The sequence below is a fragment of the Solea senegalensis genome, linkage group LG19 (genome assembly GCF_019176455.1).
Source record: "Solea senegalensis isolate Sse05_10M linkage group LG19, IFAPA_SoseM_1, whole genome shotgun sequence".
NCBI lineage: Eukaryota > Metazoa > Chordata > Actinopteri > Pleuronectiformes > Soleidae > Solea > Solea senegalensis.
In genome coordinates this window covers 15,099,521-15,121,747 of record NC_058038.1, presented here as the reverse complement: position 1 = coordinate 15,121,747, position 22,227 = coordinate 15,099,521, and the positions used below count along the sequence as shown (strand labels likewise).

The 22,227-nt window shown below is 40.8% G+C and overlaps 1 protein-coding gene across 3 annotated transcripts in view; it reads left to right on the top strand.

Annotated features, from left to right (window-relative positions):
* Positions 1-3,478: 3,478 nt before the first annotated feature.
* The window catches only part of grapa (GRB2 related adaptor protein a), a 32,166-nt gene continuing 13,417 nt past the window's right edge, over positions 3,479-22,227 (top strand). The window contains exons 1-3 of one of the 3 annotated variants that reach the window (XM_044050570.1): positions 3,479-3,603; positions 12,052-12,149; positions 14,503-14,622. In XM_044050570.1, the coding sequence (XP_043906505.1) occupies positions 3,598-3,603; positions 12,052-12,149; positions 14,503-14,622 (224 nt within the window). In that variant the 5' untranslated portion in view covers positions 3,479-3,597. Of the gene's footprint in view, positions 3,604-6,073; positions 6,434-6,629; positions 6,802-12,051; positions 12,150-14,502; positions 14,623-22,227 lie in introns of those variants that run through there. The other 2 variants (XM_044050568.1, XM_044050569.1) reach the window with 2 other exon arrangements.

Genomic DNA, 22,227 nt, shown 5'->3' with positions numbered 1-22,227 from the left:
TAATTAATGCAAAACTGTGTCACACTGTGCTGTACAAAGCATGTGGAAGAAACACAAGTCTCCCATATTTCCTCTAACTTTTCAGACTATAAAGAATCCATTCAACTGTCCATCTTCTACTGCTTTATCCTCCAGACGACACAGGGCGAAAGGCGGGGTACAACCTGGACAGGTCGCCAGTCCATCACAGGGCCATATACAGACAGCAACCATCCACTCTCACACTTACGGTAAATTTAGAGTGTCCAATCCCCAAATCGGCATGTTTTTGGACTGTGGGAGGAGACGGGGAGAACATGCAGACTCCATGCAGAAAGGCCCTTGTTCCGACCCGGTCACAAACCCAGGTCTTTTTGATGCAAAGGCAAGAGTGCTACTATAAAGAATCCATCAAGTCATCACTTGATAATATATTAGTCAAAGAATACCAAGGTGGTGAACCTCATGACCTCTGTTCAATCTCTGTCAGAGTCAGATACATATATGTAATCTATATAAGGGAATATTGTTTGTCCCATACCGACATTTCAGACACTCCCTCCAGTAAACTGCAGTTAAAATAGCACCAACACACTTCATTCAGTCTTTTGTGGAAAAAGGGGGTCATATAAGGCCTGACAGTTGCTGCATGAATAATTGGTGCATCAGAATCAAAACCTGTGATGTAGAAAGGAGAAAATACCCACTAGATTCAGTATTTGGCCTACAGTGACACACGTGGTTCCAGATGGAGTCAAAATTGGGCAGAAACACAAGAGGCGACAGAGAGCGTGAAACAAGATTTAGTTTAATACCTGTCACTCCTGGAAGCTTATTAGCTCAATCTTTTCATACATGCAAATATTACACTCGCTGGGAGCAGCTGTAGAGTCTGTACCTGGAGCTTGTAGGTTAACATGAAGACAAACCGCTTTGACATGTGCACATTTATTGTACATACTCCTGAAGTGAGTTCGAGAACTTTCCGTCCAGTTTAAACACTAACATAACCAGTAACAGGAAAAATACAAAGATACATGTTGAAATCTATAGTTCAGTTTCACCTGATGTGATTTGACCCCACAGTTACACAGGAAACAATGTGTGTTTCTGACTTTACTTCAAAGATTTACATGCATTTACACAAACAAATTCTTTCTGCAGAGGTTCATGTCAAACCTTCTAATCACTTTACTTTTCAATTTTATTTACAATCATAACATGAAAATCACTTTTATGTTTAATTTTGAGATTTTGAAACTTCCCATAGTTCTGCAAAGCCTTGTGCAATCACTCATGCAAACAGCCATTTGAACAACATGTACACACTTTAAATGACAGGGTATCACAAAGTAATACAATGTCAATATTCAGTATGTAATTACTTAAAATTTAATTTAACATAAAAACTAGCACATGACTATTTTTTCTACACACTGTTACAGAGAAGGCAAATGTTTCTCACTCCGTTTATGAAACTTTTTGACATCTCAACCCACCTCTCATTGCCTACTACTATGTGAGTAAGTGTGGAGAGTGGGCTTATTTGTGGAGGTTTTAAATCTGCATTTTCTTTTGCAAATCGAGAGAACAGGAGAGCAAGATAAGTGCAAAAAGTAAAGAAACTGAGAAAGTGTCACAGGAATGAAAGTCAAATGGGTGGGCACAAACAATACATGTTTTTTTTTAGACCACAGTAAAAGGATTGAGACTTGGCCTCAGAGACTAAACAGATGGAGAGAAAAAAAGTGCAATCACTGACTTTGAAGGTAAGTTGAGAGACTCTGTGCCCACCTGCTTTTCCACTGTTGCCCACTTGCTTCCGCTGAGACACACATGCACACACACACACACACACACACATTTCATGCTTACATCAGTGCCTCTAACAGGATGAAATGTTATTGTCACTCAGGCAGAAAAGTACTCATGTGCATATTAGATGTGCCTGTGTATTGTTGGTAACTCATATAACTGTGGGCTATAGATTTGTTTACCTCTTCCCTGAGAGTATGAGCAACCGATGGAACATAACAGCTTAAAATAAACATGTTGCAACTGCACGAGCTGAGCGGACTGAACAGAGCAACGTACACACACACACACAAACCTGACAAACAGACAATCCAAATGAAAATTTTGGCAAAAAAAGCCTAGCAGTGATAAACAGTTTAACCACATCTACACATGGGGAAACTCAGCACACAGCACAACACACTCAAAGGAGAAAAGTAATGTACCAGATTGTGCTGTGGCCGTTGAGCTGAAAAGCAGTTCCACTTCCTCTCTTCCTCTTCCTCTTCTATGTCCCATCACCACACATCCAGCCATCCACTCTTCTTCGTGTAGTACTTCATCTGAAGTCTGAGTCAAGTGAGCAGCTGACTCGTGATTTCCTGGACAGGCCATGCTATTGAAACCACAATCCCTCAAAGTCCCCGGACTCCTCTTTTGCACATGCAAGCATACAGTAATGGAAATAGACGCATGCTTATGCTTGTTTCATCAGTGTCTTTACCTCTGTCTTTCAACTGTACCATGTTACATGCTAAAATGTTTAAACCTTTAGTCTATGATTACTTTACATCTGTTAATAACAATCCCACTCGAATTAAATTAAATGCATTTAACTGCAGTTTTTACCACAAAAGTTTACCCTTAAACCACCATTACATTGATTTTTGGTATTACATATTCTTCTTCCAAACTAGTCTACAGGATTGCGTGTCGCCTTTGTACATTTTAAATAAATTGTGCTATTTATATACATTTCTACAGAATTGCATGATTAGTGTGATCGTGTTTTTGGCTGAAATTGGGCAGATTTTTCAAGTCATGAATGTGGTCCACAAAAAATCCATACAATAACACACCACATCGCAGCTAATTTGGCAAAAAAAAAAAAAACATGTTATTTTTAATTCTTTTTTACTTTTTTTTGCAGAGTGTGCAAATGCAATTATTTCCATGGCTCTGCAGAAAAGCAGAACACACACGTCTGGTTTCTGAACAGATGCAGGGGGCAACTGCCTGCCAGTGTATTGCTTTCACCCTGCAGTTCAGACAAATCAGACTGTAACTGAATATTTCATGTTGTATCTTACACCAGATTAAAAAAAAAAAAAAAAAAGATTAACCATGTCATTTATGAAAGATGTGCCCATTTGTGATGTAATTCCCAACTTGTGGGGGAAAACAGGGGGCACTTAACCCTGATTTATAGTGGATGCAAGTCTCACTGAATGATGTTGATGGTAATTCATAGTTCTGCAACAGATTCTATTGTTGTTAACGCTGCCACACAAGACAAATGAATTTCACTTGATCAGGCTGCATTGTGCTTTTATTATGTATGTTTCTCACTGATGGCCTCTCATTTATCATCAAAAGTCATCTTTTCTCTCCGAATATGGGTAAGAAAATGACAATAGTGTGTGCAATGACAACACTTCCATTCTTCCATTGAGCCATGTTTCAAGAGAGCTGTTTTTCCTTACAGCAATCTACCGACACGAGGGATAGGGTGAGATGGAGCTAGATGATCCACTGTGGTGACCCCTAAAGCGAGGAACAAGAAGAAGAAGAATCTGGTGACATCAATACCTGATATCAGAAAAAATGCAAGTAAGGCCTCATGATTTGCATCAAGTCCATATTTGAAACGTCCAATCCAACTTTATTCATAAAGCACTTTAAAGACAACACAACAACAAAAGAGAGTAAAGCAATACAAAATAATAAAAGCCAACATCAAATGTGTGAGGACTTAAAAACAGGAAGTGAGTCGGCCTGCCTTATGTGTGGAGTGGAATGAGTTGTAACAGTGACTGATCTGCTGACCTGAGAGAGTGTAAGGGTTAGGGTCAGATACTGTGGAGCAAGACCATGACAAGACATTTAAAAACAAGTAAAAGAATTTTAAAATCAATCCACAAACAAACCGGAAGCCAGTGACGTGCCGCTAAAACTGGAGTAATGTGCCCTCGTTTTTTTCATACCATTTTTATCATGTTAAAAGCCGAGCAGCCACCTGCAACCAGGCCCATATAGGATGATACCAGCTGTCAATCACACGGTGTCCACTCATTCTTCCATTCATCTTCTACCCCTTTATCCTCTACATGAGGGTCGTGTGGGGCACTGGAGCCAATCCTAGCTGACATAGGGCGAAAGGTGGGGTCACACCCTGGACAATTTTCCAGTCCATCACAGGGCCACCTAGAGACTAACAACCATCCACTCTCACATTGGCACCTATGGTCAATTTAGAGTGTCCAATTTGCCTAATCCGCAAATCTGCATGTTTTTGGACTGTGGGAGGAAACTGGAGAACCCGGAGAAAACCCACTCACATGAGGAGAACATGCAAACTCCAGGCCCTTGTTTCTTGCTGCAAAGGCAAGAGTGCTAACCACTACACCAACTGTGTTGCACCTGGGAATATGGGAATTATGGGAATATAATTTTCAAAATTGACATCATATTCTATTGAAGAAGAACTGACACTAGCGTTGCAACTCTCAGGAAACTGACGTTACATCAAGTGAGCACTCAGTAGACTTCCATTCACCCAACAGAGCCGCCCACTTGTGGTTACTTCAGTCCTAATTCATGCCGTAGCCCACAGCCTTAGCGACAGAGCACATGTCAACAAACAGAATGGACTGTAAATAATAATAATATATTGACAGTCCATTTAGGGTTATAGGGATGCCTCACAGCAAGAAGGTCCCAGGTTTGAACCGTGGTCCATCCCAGGTCCTCTCTGTGTTGACCTGTCAGGAGTCTGTCCACGCTCGTTGCTCAGTGGCAGCCCACCGATTCTAGTTCTAAGAAGATTCCTACATAGAGGACAGAGAATAGTTTCCCCACAAAGTAAACACTGATGCAACGGATGACTTAAAGAGACAAGAGACAAAAATGACCTTCATAGAGCTCATCAGTCTGTCTTTTTACATTTAATGCAGCATTTACTGTGTAGTAGTATGTGTTTTACCATGATGGAACAATAGTTTAGTTTTGATTTTAAGTTCAAGTTGAAGACCTTTAGTTACTATTTGTCTGAGTTGAAGAACTACAAGTGAATTGCAGTTCTTGTCTTTTTATTTTAGGTTTCAAATGGAATAAAGGAGAATAAAGTTGCAGTTAGGCTTCCATTACACCCTTACTATGCTGTGGGGACTTAAATCTCAGACTGGGTAAATTGAGTAAATCCTATCCCTTCAGTATTGAAATGGAAAGGTCCTAATAACTACAGGGTACTTCTCACAACAATGAATTCAAATCAGCAAATGACTTGAGTCAGAACGGATGCTACCCTGTTATGTTCAGGTTGTTGGACTTTGACTCAGGATGCTGCTGCTCACTTCCTTGAAACCACAATCTAATCCACATCTTGTTACACCCACGTCACCAAACTGCTCTAATCTTCAGAAATTCTTCACACAAACCACATTGTTTCCCAGACCTTAACTTAACCCTACATCTATAACTGCATGTAGAACTAAAGCTGACAAGTACAACTGTGTATGGTAGCGACATAACAAAGAGAAATGATCTGAAAATGATGAAACACAAATGAAACACGTGCCAATAATAATAATTGTTTTATTATATTTGTTTAATTATGGAGTCAACTGTTCCCTTTTTGTATGTCCTTAAGGTGACACTGAGGAACATTTTCAGGTCGTAGAGGGTGTAGATGGTGTGAAGAAAACTGTTCTCTCTCACACACACACACACACACATGTTTGTGTGTTCGACACATGTTCTAACCCTAGTTATGGGGACTTGCTTTTTGTCCCCACAAGGAAGACAAGTCTCCATAATGTGACTGTGTGAACAGGTTTAGGTCCCCACAACATTAGTAATACCTGGACACACAAATGCCACAAAAGCCACATTGAATGTATGAGACAAATATATACACAGGAAGTGCCTCCCACTCACTTGTCTCTTCATGCTCTCTCGCTCTCTCTCTCTCTCTCGCTCTCTCTCTTTCTTCCTCTCTCTCTCTCTCTCTCCTCTCTCTCTCTCTCTCTCTGAATGTTACTCATGGCAGTGTTGCCGAGCAGCAGCAGCCAGTCGTGTTTTTCCCCCCACCGAGCTCACTCACTCTCCTCATCCTCTGCTCTGACTCTCTTGCGCGCGTTGTAGCTCAGCGGACACACAAGAACCTTTCCTCTGTCTCCTCTCTTCTCCTCTCACTTGTCCTCAAGTCTGTTCATTCTTTATTTTATTTTTATTCTTTTTATTTCATTTCCCACTCCTCAAACCACTCAACTTGTGTCGGGGGACATTAGTTGGCGGGTCCCCGAAAGTGTGTGCTTGAGTGTGTGTGAGTGTGTATGTGTTAGTTCTGGGGGGGATTTTCGACATGGAAGCAGTGGCACTGTACATGTTTCGTGCCACTGAAGGCGATGAACTCAGTTTCAACAAAGGGGACTTGCTGAAGGTAAGGAAGCTTATCTATCTATCTATCTATCTATCTATCTATCTATCTATCTATCTATCCATACATCTATACATCTGTCTCATTCATCTTCTCGCCACTCAGAATTCGACCAATCATCCAGCTCTCGCTCTCTCTTTCTCCCCCCATCTCTCTGCTTCTGCCTCCGCTGTGATAATTACAACAATTACAACTTTAGTATCCAGAGCTCTTGATGTTCTGTATGCAGGTGCTGCTGCTGCTGCTGCTGCTGCTGTCTCAAGAAACAAACCTATGTATGGATGACCGCAAACTTTCTTTCATTTTTTTCCCCCCTGCTGGCAACTGGAAACCAGAAATAATCCATGCCAACCAGCAAGATCCTTGCTTCTGTACGTGACCGTGTAGGAGATTAGACTTGAGTGAGATGATGAGAAGAGTTGTGAAGATGTAACAGCAGACATGTTGTCGGAGCCAGTGGTGATAAGCTGAAAGATTAGTTGAAATCGCTTTCGGACATCTGTCTACCAGCGTGTATGAAAATGACTCATTACCCTCACCAGCCTCAGATTTACATGTTTTTTTTTTTTTATCAGACTATATCTTGACCAGCAGCAGTAACTTCCTGGACTTTCCGCTGGTTGCTCGGAAACAGGTCCTGGCCAATCAATAGTGAGATACATACCCTTATATAATGGCGACTTGTCATCTCTGTGCTTTAGGTGAGCTGTTACCTCCCTTTCCAGTGTTTGTGCTAAGTTAAGGTACCTATCTCCAGGCAGCAGTGGCAAATTTAGTGTCCAGAGGCAAGACTATTATCTGTCTTCTCATCTTATTCTCTGCAAATTATTGACAAATAAAAACATGTTTCTAAAAAAAAAAATACAAGCATTCCCTTTAGTGTAGTCCATTTTTCCTTTTCTTATTTAGAGCTCCAGCTTTTGTGTTTTTCTGATGGCTACCAGGCCAAATGCAGAGTGGTGATAGTTCCTGCACAGCTGGAAATTATTGATGTAGAAAATTGTCGCTCAGAGACATCGGCAGTGAAGCTCAGAATTAAAGAGAAAGAGCTTGTTTTGTGGACTCATACCCCACACCAGGCATAAGTAAACACATCCAGTGTTGACAAAACAAGCAGAATCAATTTGTCCGTAGAGAAGAATTTGAGATTTGAGCTGTCTAATAGAATATTAATGTCTAAGGGTGGAGTTTAGCAGGTGAGTGTATTATTCTTCACAGACTTTATTCCAATATTAGACGTGAATACACATTATTACTGCTGACTGCAATAATATGCAATATGCGGCCAGTATGAGACTTAGATACATAAAAGATAGATAATTGTATTGTTTTTGCCAGAGCAGCTACCATTTGCAATGTCACGCAAAGCACATGAGATAACAAAACATTAATACAATTAACCACACACTGTGTTTTTGACCTTGGTTTAACTTTTTCATTAACTTTAAGGATGGATTAGTGCACAGAAGCATGCATCAGCCGGATGCTATTAAATCACTGACCCTGAATCTATAGTTTGAAGGGTAAAACTTCATATTGTAAGGTATTTTGTGAGCAATTAAACGTTTGCGTTATCTGCTGTCTGGTCCAAACTTTAGTTTCTTCCTACTTGCTGCACAGTTTAATAATTTTATAATATTAATTTGAAAGCTTGATTTCGGTCCTGGAGTTGTTCCTTTCCCTCGTGCTCCCAGTGTGGACGAAAACATCTAGATTTTCTTTGTTCATGTGGAGAACCCATGTCATCACTCAGACTCAGTTGAGTGTCACCTCATGAAGAATTTATAAAAATAGCTTCATAGTTCCATTCTTTTCTTCTTTTTTTTTTTTTGAAGCTCTAACACACAAGCCTTTAAAGCCAGGAAACATTGTGACCAAGTTTGACACATGGGACTCAAAGTGGACATGTCTTTTGTTCTCCAAACCAAACACACACTAATGTGACAATTTTAGAATTTTAATGAGGATTGGATCACATGAGGTATCTGTTAGTGGCAACCCGGCGACTGAAATCCCAGATACACCAGACTGTTTTTATGTGTGCCAGTGGGCGCAGGTGCACATTGTCACCCACTCTGTTTTCTGGACCACATTTAGGTTTTTACAGTGCCAACATTCATGTTCTATATTTTGTGTTAGTGCTGGATTCATTTGGGGATTTTAAATATTGTTGCTATTCTTGAAGGTGCTATTTTATAATTCTTAATCTCCATCGCCATCGTCCAGAAGGAGCTGAGTCAGTCACAGCTGAGTCAGAAGGGGGCGTTGCCAGATAAACATACTAGATATGTGGTTTATAGAGTGGTTTTCACAGATGGGTCTGAAGATGCTGCCAATATTAGAATAACATTTAGATCATGTAAAAAAATAACTGTTTAATAAGTCGTACAGTTAAAGTGCAACATATTCATCAGCTGTATTATTATATCGCTGAACAGATATTGAGCTTCATGTAACATTCAAAAGTGGAAGCTGCACTTCGTTAGAAAATAGAAGTAGTTACAAGGCGTGGAAGGAAGAAATTATTTTTAGATTTGACTGAGCTGAGCTTGGACTCACAGTGTCTTTCACCAACGTGGTCCGTGAAAAACACGTCGGCAGCAAGTTGGAATCGTTCTATGATGTTACCCAAAGATTTGAAACAACTTCATTGCTTCAGTAATAAACAGTGGCACAGATTTGTCTTTCATAAAGTCCATAAGAAGGTCAAGAGGAGCTGATTTTATTGCAAAGTTAAGAGCGCCACGCGTAATTGCCAAGTGCCCCTTGGCAAAGTGGAACTGAGAAGCAAAGGAAAAGGGAATCAGTGGGAATTATTTCATATTTTTGATTAACGCCAATGGGTCACGGGGTCAGAGTGATTAATTAACCGGGTCTGTGGCACAGACGGTTGAATGAGTGACTGTGGAGAAGAAAATGATGTGTAAATAATGGGCAATCGCTCAGCTCTGTGATTGAACAATGACTGAGGCCATGAACAGTAAATCATTCCATGGCCTGCAACACATTTTAAAATGCCTGTACAATTGTGCAGCGTAACCATTAAAATAACTGGTGCGTGAAATAAAGTTCCAGATGGCAGAAAGGAGACAAGGCAACCTTTTGACATAGTGGCAAGCACAAGTAAGTGATGCCTTTGAAAAGAATTCATGTGTATATCTGTTTTTAGATGTTTTTTTTTATTATAAATTAGTTTAAAATCTGTAAAAAAAAATTTAATTATAATTCATAGCATGTATGTGAACCCGAGTCTAATGAGCAATCTAAAAACAGCAGTGCACAACCTTTAATTATAATCCATTGTCTTTTACATTTATTTCAAACAATACTGATTAAATCAACAGCTCAAAAATGACTCCCTCTGTACATGTGTGGCTCACAATAGTTTTTTACAGTGGATCTCATGTTGCCCATGGCGACATTCTCACGCGCACACACACACACACACACACACACACACACAGGAAGTGATTTGTTTTGAAGACAGACGGAGGCGACAGCAACACTGGGCTAGTAAAGTGAGAAACTGGAAACACAAAGAAGTGAAAAGATTCTGAAGTGACTTCAACAACTCAAAAGTTTAGCAGGATAAACATTTCTTGCACCCACCCGCCCCTGTGGTGCCTGTGTGTACACTCAAACGCTCCCTCAGTCAGGTCTGATGAGATTGCTTGACAGAGCAACATTTCCAAAAACAGAGGCAGAATAATAACAAAAAAATGATCACGCAATGTAGCTTTAACTTGAGTCTAAAGTGTGTAAACCTGGCGTAAGGTCAAGTGGGAATATAATTGGATATACTTTAACTTCTGTCTTAAATGAAACATCTGCTGATGTGAAACAAGCGTCAGATTAAAACAAACTGTGATCAACATTCATCCTTCTGTCAGACAAACTCTATAAATGGAGACTATTTTGATCTGGGTCTCCTCTCTGTGGGCGTCCAGCTATAACTCCAGAGATGAGAGTAGAGGAAGCTCAGAGTAACAGGTTAAGGCTTGAACAGAAATCACTGTCTATATACAGTACCACACACAAGTCATGATATGTGGTGTCCATATTGAGGGAGCCAGTTCCCTATATCACACACATACCCAGAGCTGGACAAACTAGAGGGAACATGATTTTGTATTAAAGGTTCATGTGTGTAAGAATTAGTGACATCGAATGGTGAGAAAGTACATAGTACACAGAACTTATCTGCTCATAAGTGCGCCAGACAACTAAGATGGCCTTCGCATACCAGAGAGGATTCTTCTTTGTTTGCATATTTAGCTTCCACAACAAGAAATCATTGAGGGAAAAGTGATTTTCCATGTTGATCAATGGAATCTTACAGGTTCCTGACAGTGTGACTCCCCCAGTCTCCAACATCTGATCTCGTACAGCAAAACAAGAATGTTAACCCAGAGAAGAACAACTTGTAATAGGCCCAGGTATCCTAGTAGTAAGTCTAAACAGAGACTGTTCTGTGTATAAATAGTAAGGTTAAAAATAGTTTATAACAGTTGCCGAAGTAAGGGAACCGTGATCCATCCTTACTTTTTTAGCACACTGTGTTTGTCCACATTTGTAGATGTTTTGTGGACTGTAGATGAAGAGCAGATCACAATTAATGCAGACACACAGGTCATTTGTCTTCTTGGTGAAATAGCCCAAACATTTCTCCATCAAAGTTAAAGTCCTTAAACTGACAGGATACACGTCATCAGCTGCACCTTTTTGGATCATAGTCGTACTGTCTTATTAGTTCCACTGTTAAATCACAGACCATGGGATAACAAAGCTCTGCAGCAGTCGAGTAGATCAAAGAAAAGAACAGAAAAAGTCGGATTTTGACAGTATCCCTAAAAAAAGAACAGTGATATAAGTGCATCTCACATTTTTCATACACTTGTCTAAGTCAATAAAAATGTGTTACTGATGTGGTGGACTGGACTGGATTCAGATTTGAAAAACGTTGCTGCAGATTATTTCATGAAAACTGAAGCACTGTCAGTCGAGTCAACACGTGTGGTCACCCCACATGTTTTCATGTGAACATCCGTTTCCTGACCACACCATCAAAGTCTGTTATGAATCTGTGTAAATGAGTATTTTATTTTCTGTGTGATGGTCACTAAGATTTAAATGCTTAAAGTTAGATTATGTGACTGCAGCTGGAAATAACTCTGCACGATATGTTTACTTTGACAGTTAAAGTACTGCAATTTACCTAGTAAAATACAGTATAGAAGTATCAGCTTTTGTGATGGGAATAATATCATATGAAATTACAAATTACATTACAAAAACTGATACTGGAATAAAAACATTAGAAAATCCTCAAAATGTTGACATTATGATGAAATGTCTGGGTTAATATGGTGCTGGCCAGATCTATTTGCCTCCATGTGTGTCATCTTGAAGGCCTATGTGGCATTTTGAACTTGCCAGTAAGCTCACGGGCTGCAGAATATTTCACACAAAGATGTCTGAAAGCTGCTGTAGTGGATAATAGGAGTTGAAATTGATATGCAGCAAGACAGAGATAAATAATAGTGGCCTTTTACGCCACAGTAATGGCCTGTATCGTGTCATTATGAGCAATATTTTATGTGTGTGTGTGTGTTCGCTCCTAGATCACCAACATGGAGGATGATCCTAACTGGTACACAGCTGAGCTGCACAACAGAAAAGGCTTTGTGCCAAAAAACTACATCAACCTGCGGCCACATGCGTAAGTAAATGTCCACAGTATTTTCTTGTGCTGTATATAAAAGTCCAGTTTTAACCTCTCTCCCACAAGTACACGGATGAAGGATTCAGCTAAAACACATGCTCATTCACTTTAATTGAGTCACTCGTTGAACTGCACAATGGAGCCATTTTTTAAATGTCTTTAACCTTTATTTTACCAGGAAAGTCCCATTGAGATTAAAAACCTCTTGCTCCTTTGCTTTGCTTGTGCTGTGTGTGGCAGAAATAAAAAAAAATGTCTAACTGAAACTGGCCAATCAAATCCCATCATGCAAATACTCCAGCTCAGAGTGAACCTAACCTAATGGGTCGTCACATATGCTTGACAGTGGTGTCAAGCATTAAAATGATGTGTACGTGTAAAATACAGTGCAGTAGATTCAGGGAATTATAAAAACCATGAGACAAAAATGGAAATATATGAGGGTTCCCCAAATAATAAAAAATGTCCTCAAAGAGCCAAAACTAACCTCTTTTTTCTTTCCGCAATCGTCCACAGTCCAACATATGCAGAGATGAGCAACAGCACAATAGCAGAGGCACCACATTGTATCTTATTCTCTGTAAATAGGCCATTTTTAGAATAAAATGAGTTAAATCAGTATGGATGTCTTACTTCAGGCACCAGAGTATGAGTCAGTTTAAGAAACACAAGTGTTTATATTATATAATGCAGGGACTGTATGCCCACCATCAAAACCATAACCTAACAGTGTCTTAAATATGTAGCACATGTAATCGTTTGTTTAGTTTAGTGTGTTTCGAACATAAAGAAGAACAAATGTCCAATTCACAATCAGACAAACAAATGGGATCATTCACATTCATTCTTCTCATGTTAGAAAAGGAGTGAGAAGAAGTTTAAACCTTATTTAATCCCACCCCTCCTTGTAATGTGAATTAATAATCAACACGGCTTCCTGTTGACACCTTTCTACAACACTCCATCACATAATTGGTACTTTTATATACATACATAAACACATATACACTGCTGCACATAGACAAACCTATACCATTACCGCATATGACGTGCACTGAAGCACACAGACCACCCGTCACCACCCACCAGAGTTAAATAGTGACACATCAACTTTGAAATATAAACACATATCTGATATATTCAAACCATTGTCAAATCACATTCACCTCACACAGTGCTGATCAGCGCCACATGACTGCCTCTGCATTTCTCAGTACAACAGTGTGCTGGTGTGTACACACAAACGCTCCCTCAGTCTGGTCTGATAGTATTGCTTGACGGAGCACGAATAGTGTTACGCAATTTCTGCACTGCAGCTTTACCTCTAAAATTGCCTTTTTTTTAAGCTCATACGGGTTTTAATCTGTAAGGTTTATGACTGCAACTGGCCCTCACAAAAATAGAACTACACACAAACACACAACTTTTCACAGGTCCAGCACTGGTCTGTCTAAACAGCTCATCAGTGAGTGTGTGTGAGTGAGCTACAGGCGTTTTCTGCTCTGCTCTGGACATCTGCACTCTGCCATAAGGTAGCGTACCCAAAGGGACGCACTAACTCGCTGCTTTACGTAATGATACATAAATTCAGCTGTGTATAAGTGTGCATGTGTGTGTGTGTGTGTGTGTGTGTTTGTAGTGAAGCTACTGGTACAGCCTTCATGTACCAGATGGGTTCTTCCTTTCACTGTGACAAACACTAAACTGACAGCACAGCCATTACAGCGGCTCTGGCTCGTTAATGTACACTGATGAACGGCGCAATTGGAAGTTTGCTCACACCGTAGGGAGTTGGGATGTCTGCTGTGAAGTGTGTCTGCGAGTGCTTGTCCTCCTCCAAAATTCTGCACAGAACCATGAAATGAAAAAAAAATAAATAAATATTCACCCTGTGACCTTAACCAAGAGTGTCCTGTAATCTGTCCACCACAGTGGAAACACACTCTCTCTCTCTCTCTCTCTCTCTCGCTCTCCTTACATGAGTCATCAAACAGACTGCTGTTGCAGAGCATCATTAATGCAAGCCACGCATCCAGGCAATCCGCTCAATGAAGCAAGACTGATAAGCACAATAATAAAATGAAAAATGACACTGTTACTTATGCTTCTCCTCTGACAAATGAAATCCAGTTTCATGGGATTACTGGTGTGTGCATATTTAGCAACAAGGTTTAAAAATAAACTCACAGTTTTAATTTCCTCGACACTCAACGTCGCCTTTATTTGGCCGCATTGATATGTGCTGTGCTGAAAATACAAACAGCAAAACTCCTTGTCTGCACACTGAATTGTAATGGAGTTGCTGTACATTTCTTTCTTTCTAATGTTATTTTTTCTTTCTGGCCTCCAGCTGGTTTGCAGGTCGCATATCTCGTGGCGTAGCTGAAAGTCGGCTGCGACACAGGGAGTGTGGAGCTTTTCTGGTCAGAGAGAGTGAAAGTGCTCCAGGAGAGTTCTCCATGTCTGTGAGGTGAGACATCATTCAAAAAATATCTATCTAATGTAATGTGTTATTTCAAAGATAATATTCACGCATTTATTACATATTACTATTCCTCGTTGACAATCTTATTACTGCAACCACCATGTTCCTCCACTCGATTGAGTCTCCATCGAATTAAATGCAATCCCCTTCAGCTGTGCATAGGCTATCAGTAGATTTGTTGTTTTAGTTTTTCCACAAAATACAGGAAGCCAGAATGCAGTTTTTAACACAAACAGCTTCACAGGTGAAAGGGAACCTGATGGCAGTGTGAAGCTGCCGCTAGGCATTAGCAGGGCCCCAAATGCAGGCACAAAATCTTGAAAGTGAATTCAAAAAATCTTTAATTTCAGTCCAAAACAACAAAATAACAACAGCAAAGCCTGGTAAATAACAGAACCAAAGGGGGAAGGCAGGCCAGAGCAAACATTTGGGAAGCTGACAAAATGAAAAGCAAAACAAGTTACTGTAGCTGGGAGCAAACAATGAGAAAGCAAGCATAAAGGCTGAGTGTTACCAGTAGAAAGACAAAACAATTGGAATACTGGTGAACTGGTCCAGGCTTTTAAACAGAAGTAGGTAGCAATCAGAGTAATCTGCAGCAGGTGTGTTGGAGGGAAACCAGGTAAAGGGGTTTCTCCGGCCTGCCTGCAGGGAAAAAGACAGACACACCCACAAACACACCCACTCATACAGACAGGGGAAAACTGCCATACAGGAGGAGACACATTTTACACAGATCCTAACACTTACACTTGAAAAAATGGAGTGAAACCCTATAATATTTAATATACTATTGCATGTCGAGAAATACATTATGTCAATTTAGAGTGTCCGATTTGCCTAATCCTCAAATCTGCTTGTTGTTGGACTGTGTGAGGAAACCGGAGAACCCAGAGAAAGCCCATGCACACACAGGGAGAACATGAAAACTCCATGCTGAAAGGCTCTTGTTCCCAGGTCTTCTTGTTGTAAAGGAAGGAATGCCAACCCCTACCCTCACCGTGTGGCCCTTGAGCATTACATTGACATACACCAAAAAAAAAACACCTGGATAGAAACTATTGCTGCTTCATGATGAGCATGAGCATTAGCCTTGATTTAGACTCGTGACACATACACAGAGAAAAGTGACACTCAAAGTGTTACACACCAGTACACAACTCTTGTGTTATGAAAGCTGTTATACTGTCACACACTGTAACAACAGTTGAGCCTCTCTTAATTGGTTCAATGACACGCTGATCACCTCAGTTTCCTTCTCAGTAAAAGCAAATCTCTTCCTCGTTCATCAAATTCACTGATTCGATGAAGTTGTTCGTAAAAAGGTGCACTAATATCGTCAGAAAGGAAACAAGCTGACAAAACCAGATGTGGACTATATAAATGTATGCATGTATGAAAGATATGGCCGAAGCGTTAAATAAACATGTCACATGACCTGTTAAGATCTGTCAGGAAACAGCTATCAAGAGTGTACATGAGGCTTTACTTTCTCATCGCTCAATCCGCCTCGTCCATTATGAGAAAATTGTATATTTTGGTGGCAGGGGATCAGAGGAGCAGTCAGAGGAAGAGGTTTTAGAAGATAAGGTGCAGGGTGGAGAGTCAGAGGGAGGATCTGTAACCCCTCTGGCCTGATATGAGCTAATCCTGTTTGGCACGGTTTGACATCTGGAGCTGCTGATGACGCCAATGTCTTGTGTTGTTGAGGGATCATGGTCAGGGATGCAGCTGAGGCTTGGTATTGTGCTTCTGGGGGCTGAGTGGATATTGGAATTGTGACGTCAGAGTGTTGGGTGGGAGTCCGTATGGAGTTAGAGATTTGGTATTAATAAAAGACTCCTCACTTTGCAGCTCGGGCTGTAAGATATTCACATCTGGGTTTAACAGTCATGTTATACTTGCGTTCCGTGTCCACGGAGAGCCACTTTGCAATTCTGCGTATTTGTGCATATATGCCCATCGCCGTCCTTCCTCGTGCAAGACGATAATCAATATGCCGCGGCAAATAACGATGTTTTAATGAAGAAATTAAGTGTTAGGGCGAGGTGCTGGACCCAAGTGCAGGCAGACGAAAACAGGAGGCAGTTTATTAATGAATGAGTTAACAAATGAGAGGAATTAATGCAGGAGTCAGAGGTGAAGGCGATCTGATCTGATCCAGACGGCGGAGAAGGTAAGCATCAGCGGGAGTTCTGCAGAACACGAGCAGAGAAACAAGCTAAAATGAGAAGGATCTCCAGGATCCTCCAGCCCTGATGTTTACCTCTGGCAACGAGTTACTGGAGAACCAGGAAGTGAGTAGAGGTGCTTGATGATTAGAGTGGGAGCAGGTGTGCTCCCACCGCAGGTGAACTGATTGCATGCAGAGACGAATGCAGGAGAGAAAGGTGGAGATGAAGGCAGAGCGTGACATTAAGGAGCTCTAAAGTGTATAATTAAAGTCAACTGGCCGGGACTTTGCTACTTCATGTCTTCAAAGCTAAGTTAAGACACACTTTATTCACTTTGTTCTCTATGTTGAGAATAAATAGAGAAATCCTGCACATGTATATACCTTTTCACATGCACATTGTTTTCTTCAGTTAAGGCAGATATCGTGATGTAGCGCTAAATGATTGTCGTGCAATATATTGATTATCACAGAATCGTTGTGTCATGGACCATGTATGGATCATCCCACCCCTACCACAGCTCCATTCATGTGTAAATGTGTCTAACACTCCACTTATGTGCCACTCGCAGTCTACTACTGCAGTGGCAATTTTCCGGCCCCATTTGTGAGTCCATGAATTCTTTGAGCACCGAGTTGAACGCGTGTTTCAATGGTTACCATCTTCTTTGTTTGTGTCTTTTGACTAAAACAAGAGTGAGTGAATGGGTAAATGGCCAAATGTGCATTGCATAGACCCTAGCAGATCTCTGAGCATGTGTATCCAGTAGGCCATAGAGTTAGATCTGTAGGTTGTGAAAGTTACTTGTCTGGGTATGATATTCTCTGGTGAATTTGTGATTTGGCTGTTTGATGGTGCAGTAGCTTGAAATTTAGGTCAGGTGTTTGTGTGTGTGTGTGTGTGTGTGTGTGTATGTGTGTGAGAGAGAGAGAGGTCGTTGTGTTCTGACAGCTGTCCTGTCAGTGGAGACACCCTGGCAGGACTAACTGAGGAGAATTGGCTCAGTCATCCTCCAGCTTTGGGGGACCATCAATCTAAACAAATATAAATTGTATCTGCTTTCACAGCCATAAATGGTGCCAAGAAATGAACTTTGTTTCTTGTTTGTTGGGAAACAGCTGAAATAAAGATAAAGCCTTTTATTACTGCCGAGTTTAATATTTAATGTTTTGCACATTTATTTAGGAGTTTGACGATGAACGCTAGTCTTCGCCGTGTAATTATTTTGCTCATTTCAATGTGATATTAAGTTTCTTCGCACCAAAGTAAATCTTAAAGCCCCTTTGAAATTGCTCCTTCAGAAAGGAAGAACATAACTTAATCTTCTATCTGCTGAAAATGTCAAAACTTAAAGATAAATAGCTTAAATAAAATAAATAATGCATCTATTTATCTATTTATATGTCTGAATTTTGAATGTACTTTGTTAGAAGACAAACTTCCTGCAGACATTTAAAAATTGCAGGGGGTCTGCAGGGGAAAACAGAATACAGAAGGATATTTTTTCATATTTTTTTGGGTATGAAAATAATATGTGACAAGGGACGGGTGGTTTAGACTATGCCTGGTGAAACTTCCCCAATATTCATTCGTAGTTTATTTTTGGAAATTGGAGCAAAGTGGCGGCAACATAGATATTTCTAGAACGAGTTGAGGAATTCATTTTGCTGAGCTGGGTTTTTACAGCTCTTTTTGACTCAGCAGCAGATGTACTCGAAGGATATTTTTTTCATAATTTTACACAATGGTATAATACTGACTGATAAAGTGCAGTTCCAAATAAAAAGCAAAATATTGCATATCTGCTCGTTCTTTTTACCCCAATAGTGTGGTCTTTTACAGCTCCTCACAGGCATAACTTTTCACTTTCACCTCACTTTTCAATCTCACTTCCTGATTCTTACTTTTCCTTATCAGTCATGATCAGTATCAGCTGCCCACCCTTCACGTTACACTCGCAGCTGGAAATTGGTGGCTTTGTGAGTCATCGGATGTGAAAGTCTCTGTGATAGTTTGTTGCAGTCATTTCAACACCAAATGTATATTTTATATTTGTATATTTTATTGTTTCGGTCAAATTTCCTTTTTGTTGGTTGGCTACGTTGTGTGCCAGAGCTCGAGGTCGAGCCAGATGTCTGTCAGGAGCTTTTATAAGTGTGCTTGAGTGTGATTTGTTCACTCTTGTTATTCAAAATCCTTTTTTTTTTTTTTGACTACAACATATATCATTAAACCACATCTTTTCAAGTTATTATTTCCAAAAGCAAACAAACAGAACTACATTTTTGGCAGCCTTTTATGATGTCAGCAGTTTAGTTTAGTTATGTTTGGACAAGTTACTGCATGTGGATAAAAATGTGTCAAAGCATGACCAAATTTCATGAATTACACAATGACATTTTGGAATTAATACATAATAGGGCGGCGCCCAGACGTTCCCACTTTCTGGGGACATTCCCTGGAAATGTCTTTGTTTTCAAAGTCATAACATCCATTAATTCAGTGTCTACTGCTTTTTCCTCCACACAAGGGTCACAGGGGCCACTGGAGCCAATCTCAGCTGACATAGTTCGGGCTCTTGTTCCGTCTGACAGGCTGCTCCAAAATGATGTATTTGTAATTCATCTTATTTACATTAAAAAATAAATAAATCTCTAAGTGCTATTTGTGTGTGCAGAAGACACTGCATGTGAGCCACCCCATAATCTCTCATGACTGAACGAAGGGTGATAGATAAGTACATTTGTAGCACCCACAGTTTTTTAATCAACTCATCAGTTAGGCTGTCCCAGCTTTACAGTCCAGTGACCAAAACCCAGCAAAGAGAGACATAAACACAATATGGAGAGGGAAAGGCAGTTCAGAGGGCAACGGCAAAGAGCAAGATTCTCTTGATTCAAGAGATTATTTCTTTGTTTTCACACACGGAGAGAGTCGAGCTGTGTGGGAGACGGACCAGCTGTCTGGAGGAGAAGCCGTCCGGGTCTCCTTCTGTCCCCAAGACTCCTAATGAAAACTTAAAAAATATGAAGTCACTGCACGAATGTTAATATGTAAATGACCTCTCAAGTCTCGTTGATTTGTTTCCCCCAAATCCCCTCTTGCTCTGGGAGATTAACTACACAAATGTAGGCTGAAGAGCAAGACGTCCTGGTTTATTAATTCATTACAGACCTATGTAGAAGTACTGTGTGTGTGTGTGTGTGTGTGTATATGTATATTTTCTGTGGCTCATGCAATTTCCTTCTGAATGGCTCCTTATTGAGCCATGAACATGCTTTCATACTACACTGCCTACACCACACATCTTATAGCATTTCTGTCCTTTCGCTTCATCTCATCCGTCTCATGTACACACACACACACACACACACACTTCCCCTGTCTCTCGTCATCCATCCATCGAGTCAGGTGACAGCGACACTTTTTCAATGCCGCAAGACGAGCCGAGCCTCTCGCTCACTCGCTCACAGACATGCTCAAGTAACATGCAACCACAGGATGACACATGCCTATAAAATTCTGCTCTCTCACACACAAACGTATGCACACACACTCGTGGCCCGTAGACAAGCTGTCATACATGAGAAATGAAACACAGCAGCAGCAGCAGCAGCAGCAGCAGCAGCAGCCACACAAATGCTGCCACATGTCAACATGAGCTATGATCTGTGATTTGCAGCAAGCACATGGAATATGGGAACTTCTTGACTCAACCAGGAGTCACTGACACACACGTGTACACGCACAGAAAACATCATTAAGTGACAGCTTTAAGTGACAAGTTTGAGGAGTTTTGCAGACATCTGCAGTGGTTTACTGAACCGCAGATTAGAGAGAAGGATGGGGGTGAGGGGGGTGGGACTGAGAGAGAGCGAGAACAGGGAAGTGAGAACAGATTGATGGAGGAAGTCAAGATGGACGGATAACCTTCATGCATCTTGACTAGTGCTGGCACAGGGTAAAAAAAAACAAAATGTATGCCCCTACAGTATCTCACTCACTTTGTGATCTATCTCTGCATCAATTTCATTTTCTGTCTTTTCCAGTCTTGTCCTCCCTCAATCTGTCTCTCTCTGTCGATTCATGTATGTGGGGGGAAAAAAACAAAACACCATAAGACTCTCTCCCTATCGCTGTGGGTGTTAATTACACCGGATCACAGAGATGAGAGGCCACTTGGATAGTGCAGTCATAAGCTGAGCTTAGCATGACTTCTTCCTTTATCAAAACTGACTCAAAAGAAACCAGCCAAAAAAAATTCTACACACTGTACAACACCTGCAGGCAATCTGATGTGGTGAACAAACCAGCGCAACGACGTTTGGTTTCCTCTTTTTCTTCCGTCAAAGTATTTGATGAGTTTCATTCGGTAAGTAATTTGTAAATCCCCCTTAGGGGAAAGTCCTTGTACTGTAGACGTGCTATTTTTTAACCTCCTCCTTTCTCTTCACCTTTCAGAGTTTCTGTCCTCCATTAATCCTGACTTACACTGCTTATGCTTTGTTGCACTCGCACAAACAGCTGCGCAGGTGCACGGCACATAGTGACAGAGCCCCGCCAGGAGGGTGCAGCAGAGAGTGCCACGCGACGAGGGCCAAAAATGGAGACATTTTGTGTTGCTTGTGTTGGGTCAGTGGAGGGATGAGGCTGAATCGAGAGAGGAAATTGAGACACAGTGGAGGAGATAACAAGAGGAATTGCGATAGTGTGGGAAAAGTCCGATAGATGTCACATAATTGAGAAGAATGAGAGCAAGAGAGAGAAAAATACAGACCCGGAGGCAAAAGAAGAGAAACAGATAACGCTGCTGCACACAGAGGATGTGTTAATATTCAAAGACTACAAAGACATTGTCGGGCCAAAAAAAAGAACTAGTCAAAAAACTTTATATTTGTCTGAAGTTAATCTTTCAAACTAAAAGTTTTCATCTTCTGACTGAGTGAGGGTGAGAGAGGAGAAATGAGGACATGCACAGTGAAAGGAAGGGTAGGGTGGAGGTGTAGTTGAATGCCATCCAGTCATCAGGGAGTCAGTCCTGCTTGTTCAGAGCTCAGCGGCTGAATGGAGAAAGAAAGTCAGGGTGAAATGAGCTGATGCTCATTTATTTTTTTTCTTTTAGCTTAGGACAATGCCACTCAGAATATATAGACTATGAGGAGGAGCCACGAGGTTAAAACTCTAGAGAAAAACATGGATTTGGATTATCTTAAAACACGCCAGTGATGTCACAATTAAAAAACAAAGAACCCTGAAGAGGATGTTAACACTGTGGGCACTGAGCTCTTATTAGCATAAGCTCAACACACACACACACACACACACCTACTCTGTGATGTGTTTAGAAATATGGAGGAGTTGTGTTGTGACTTCTGCCGCATATGAGATGCAGTTATATAACAGTGTGATCATGGCA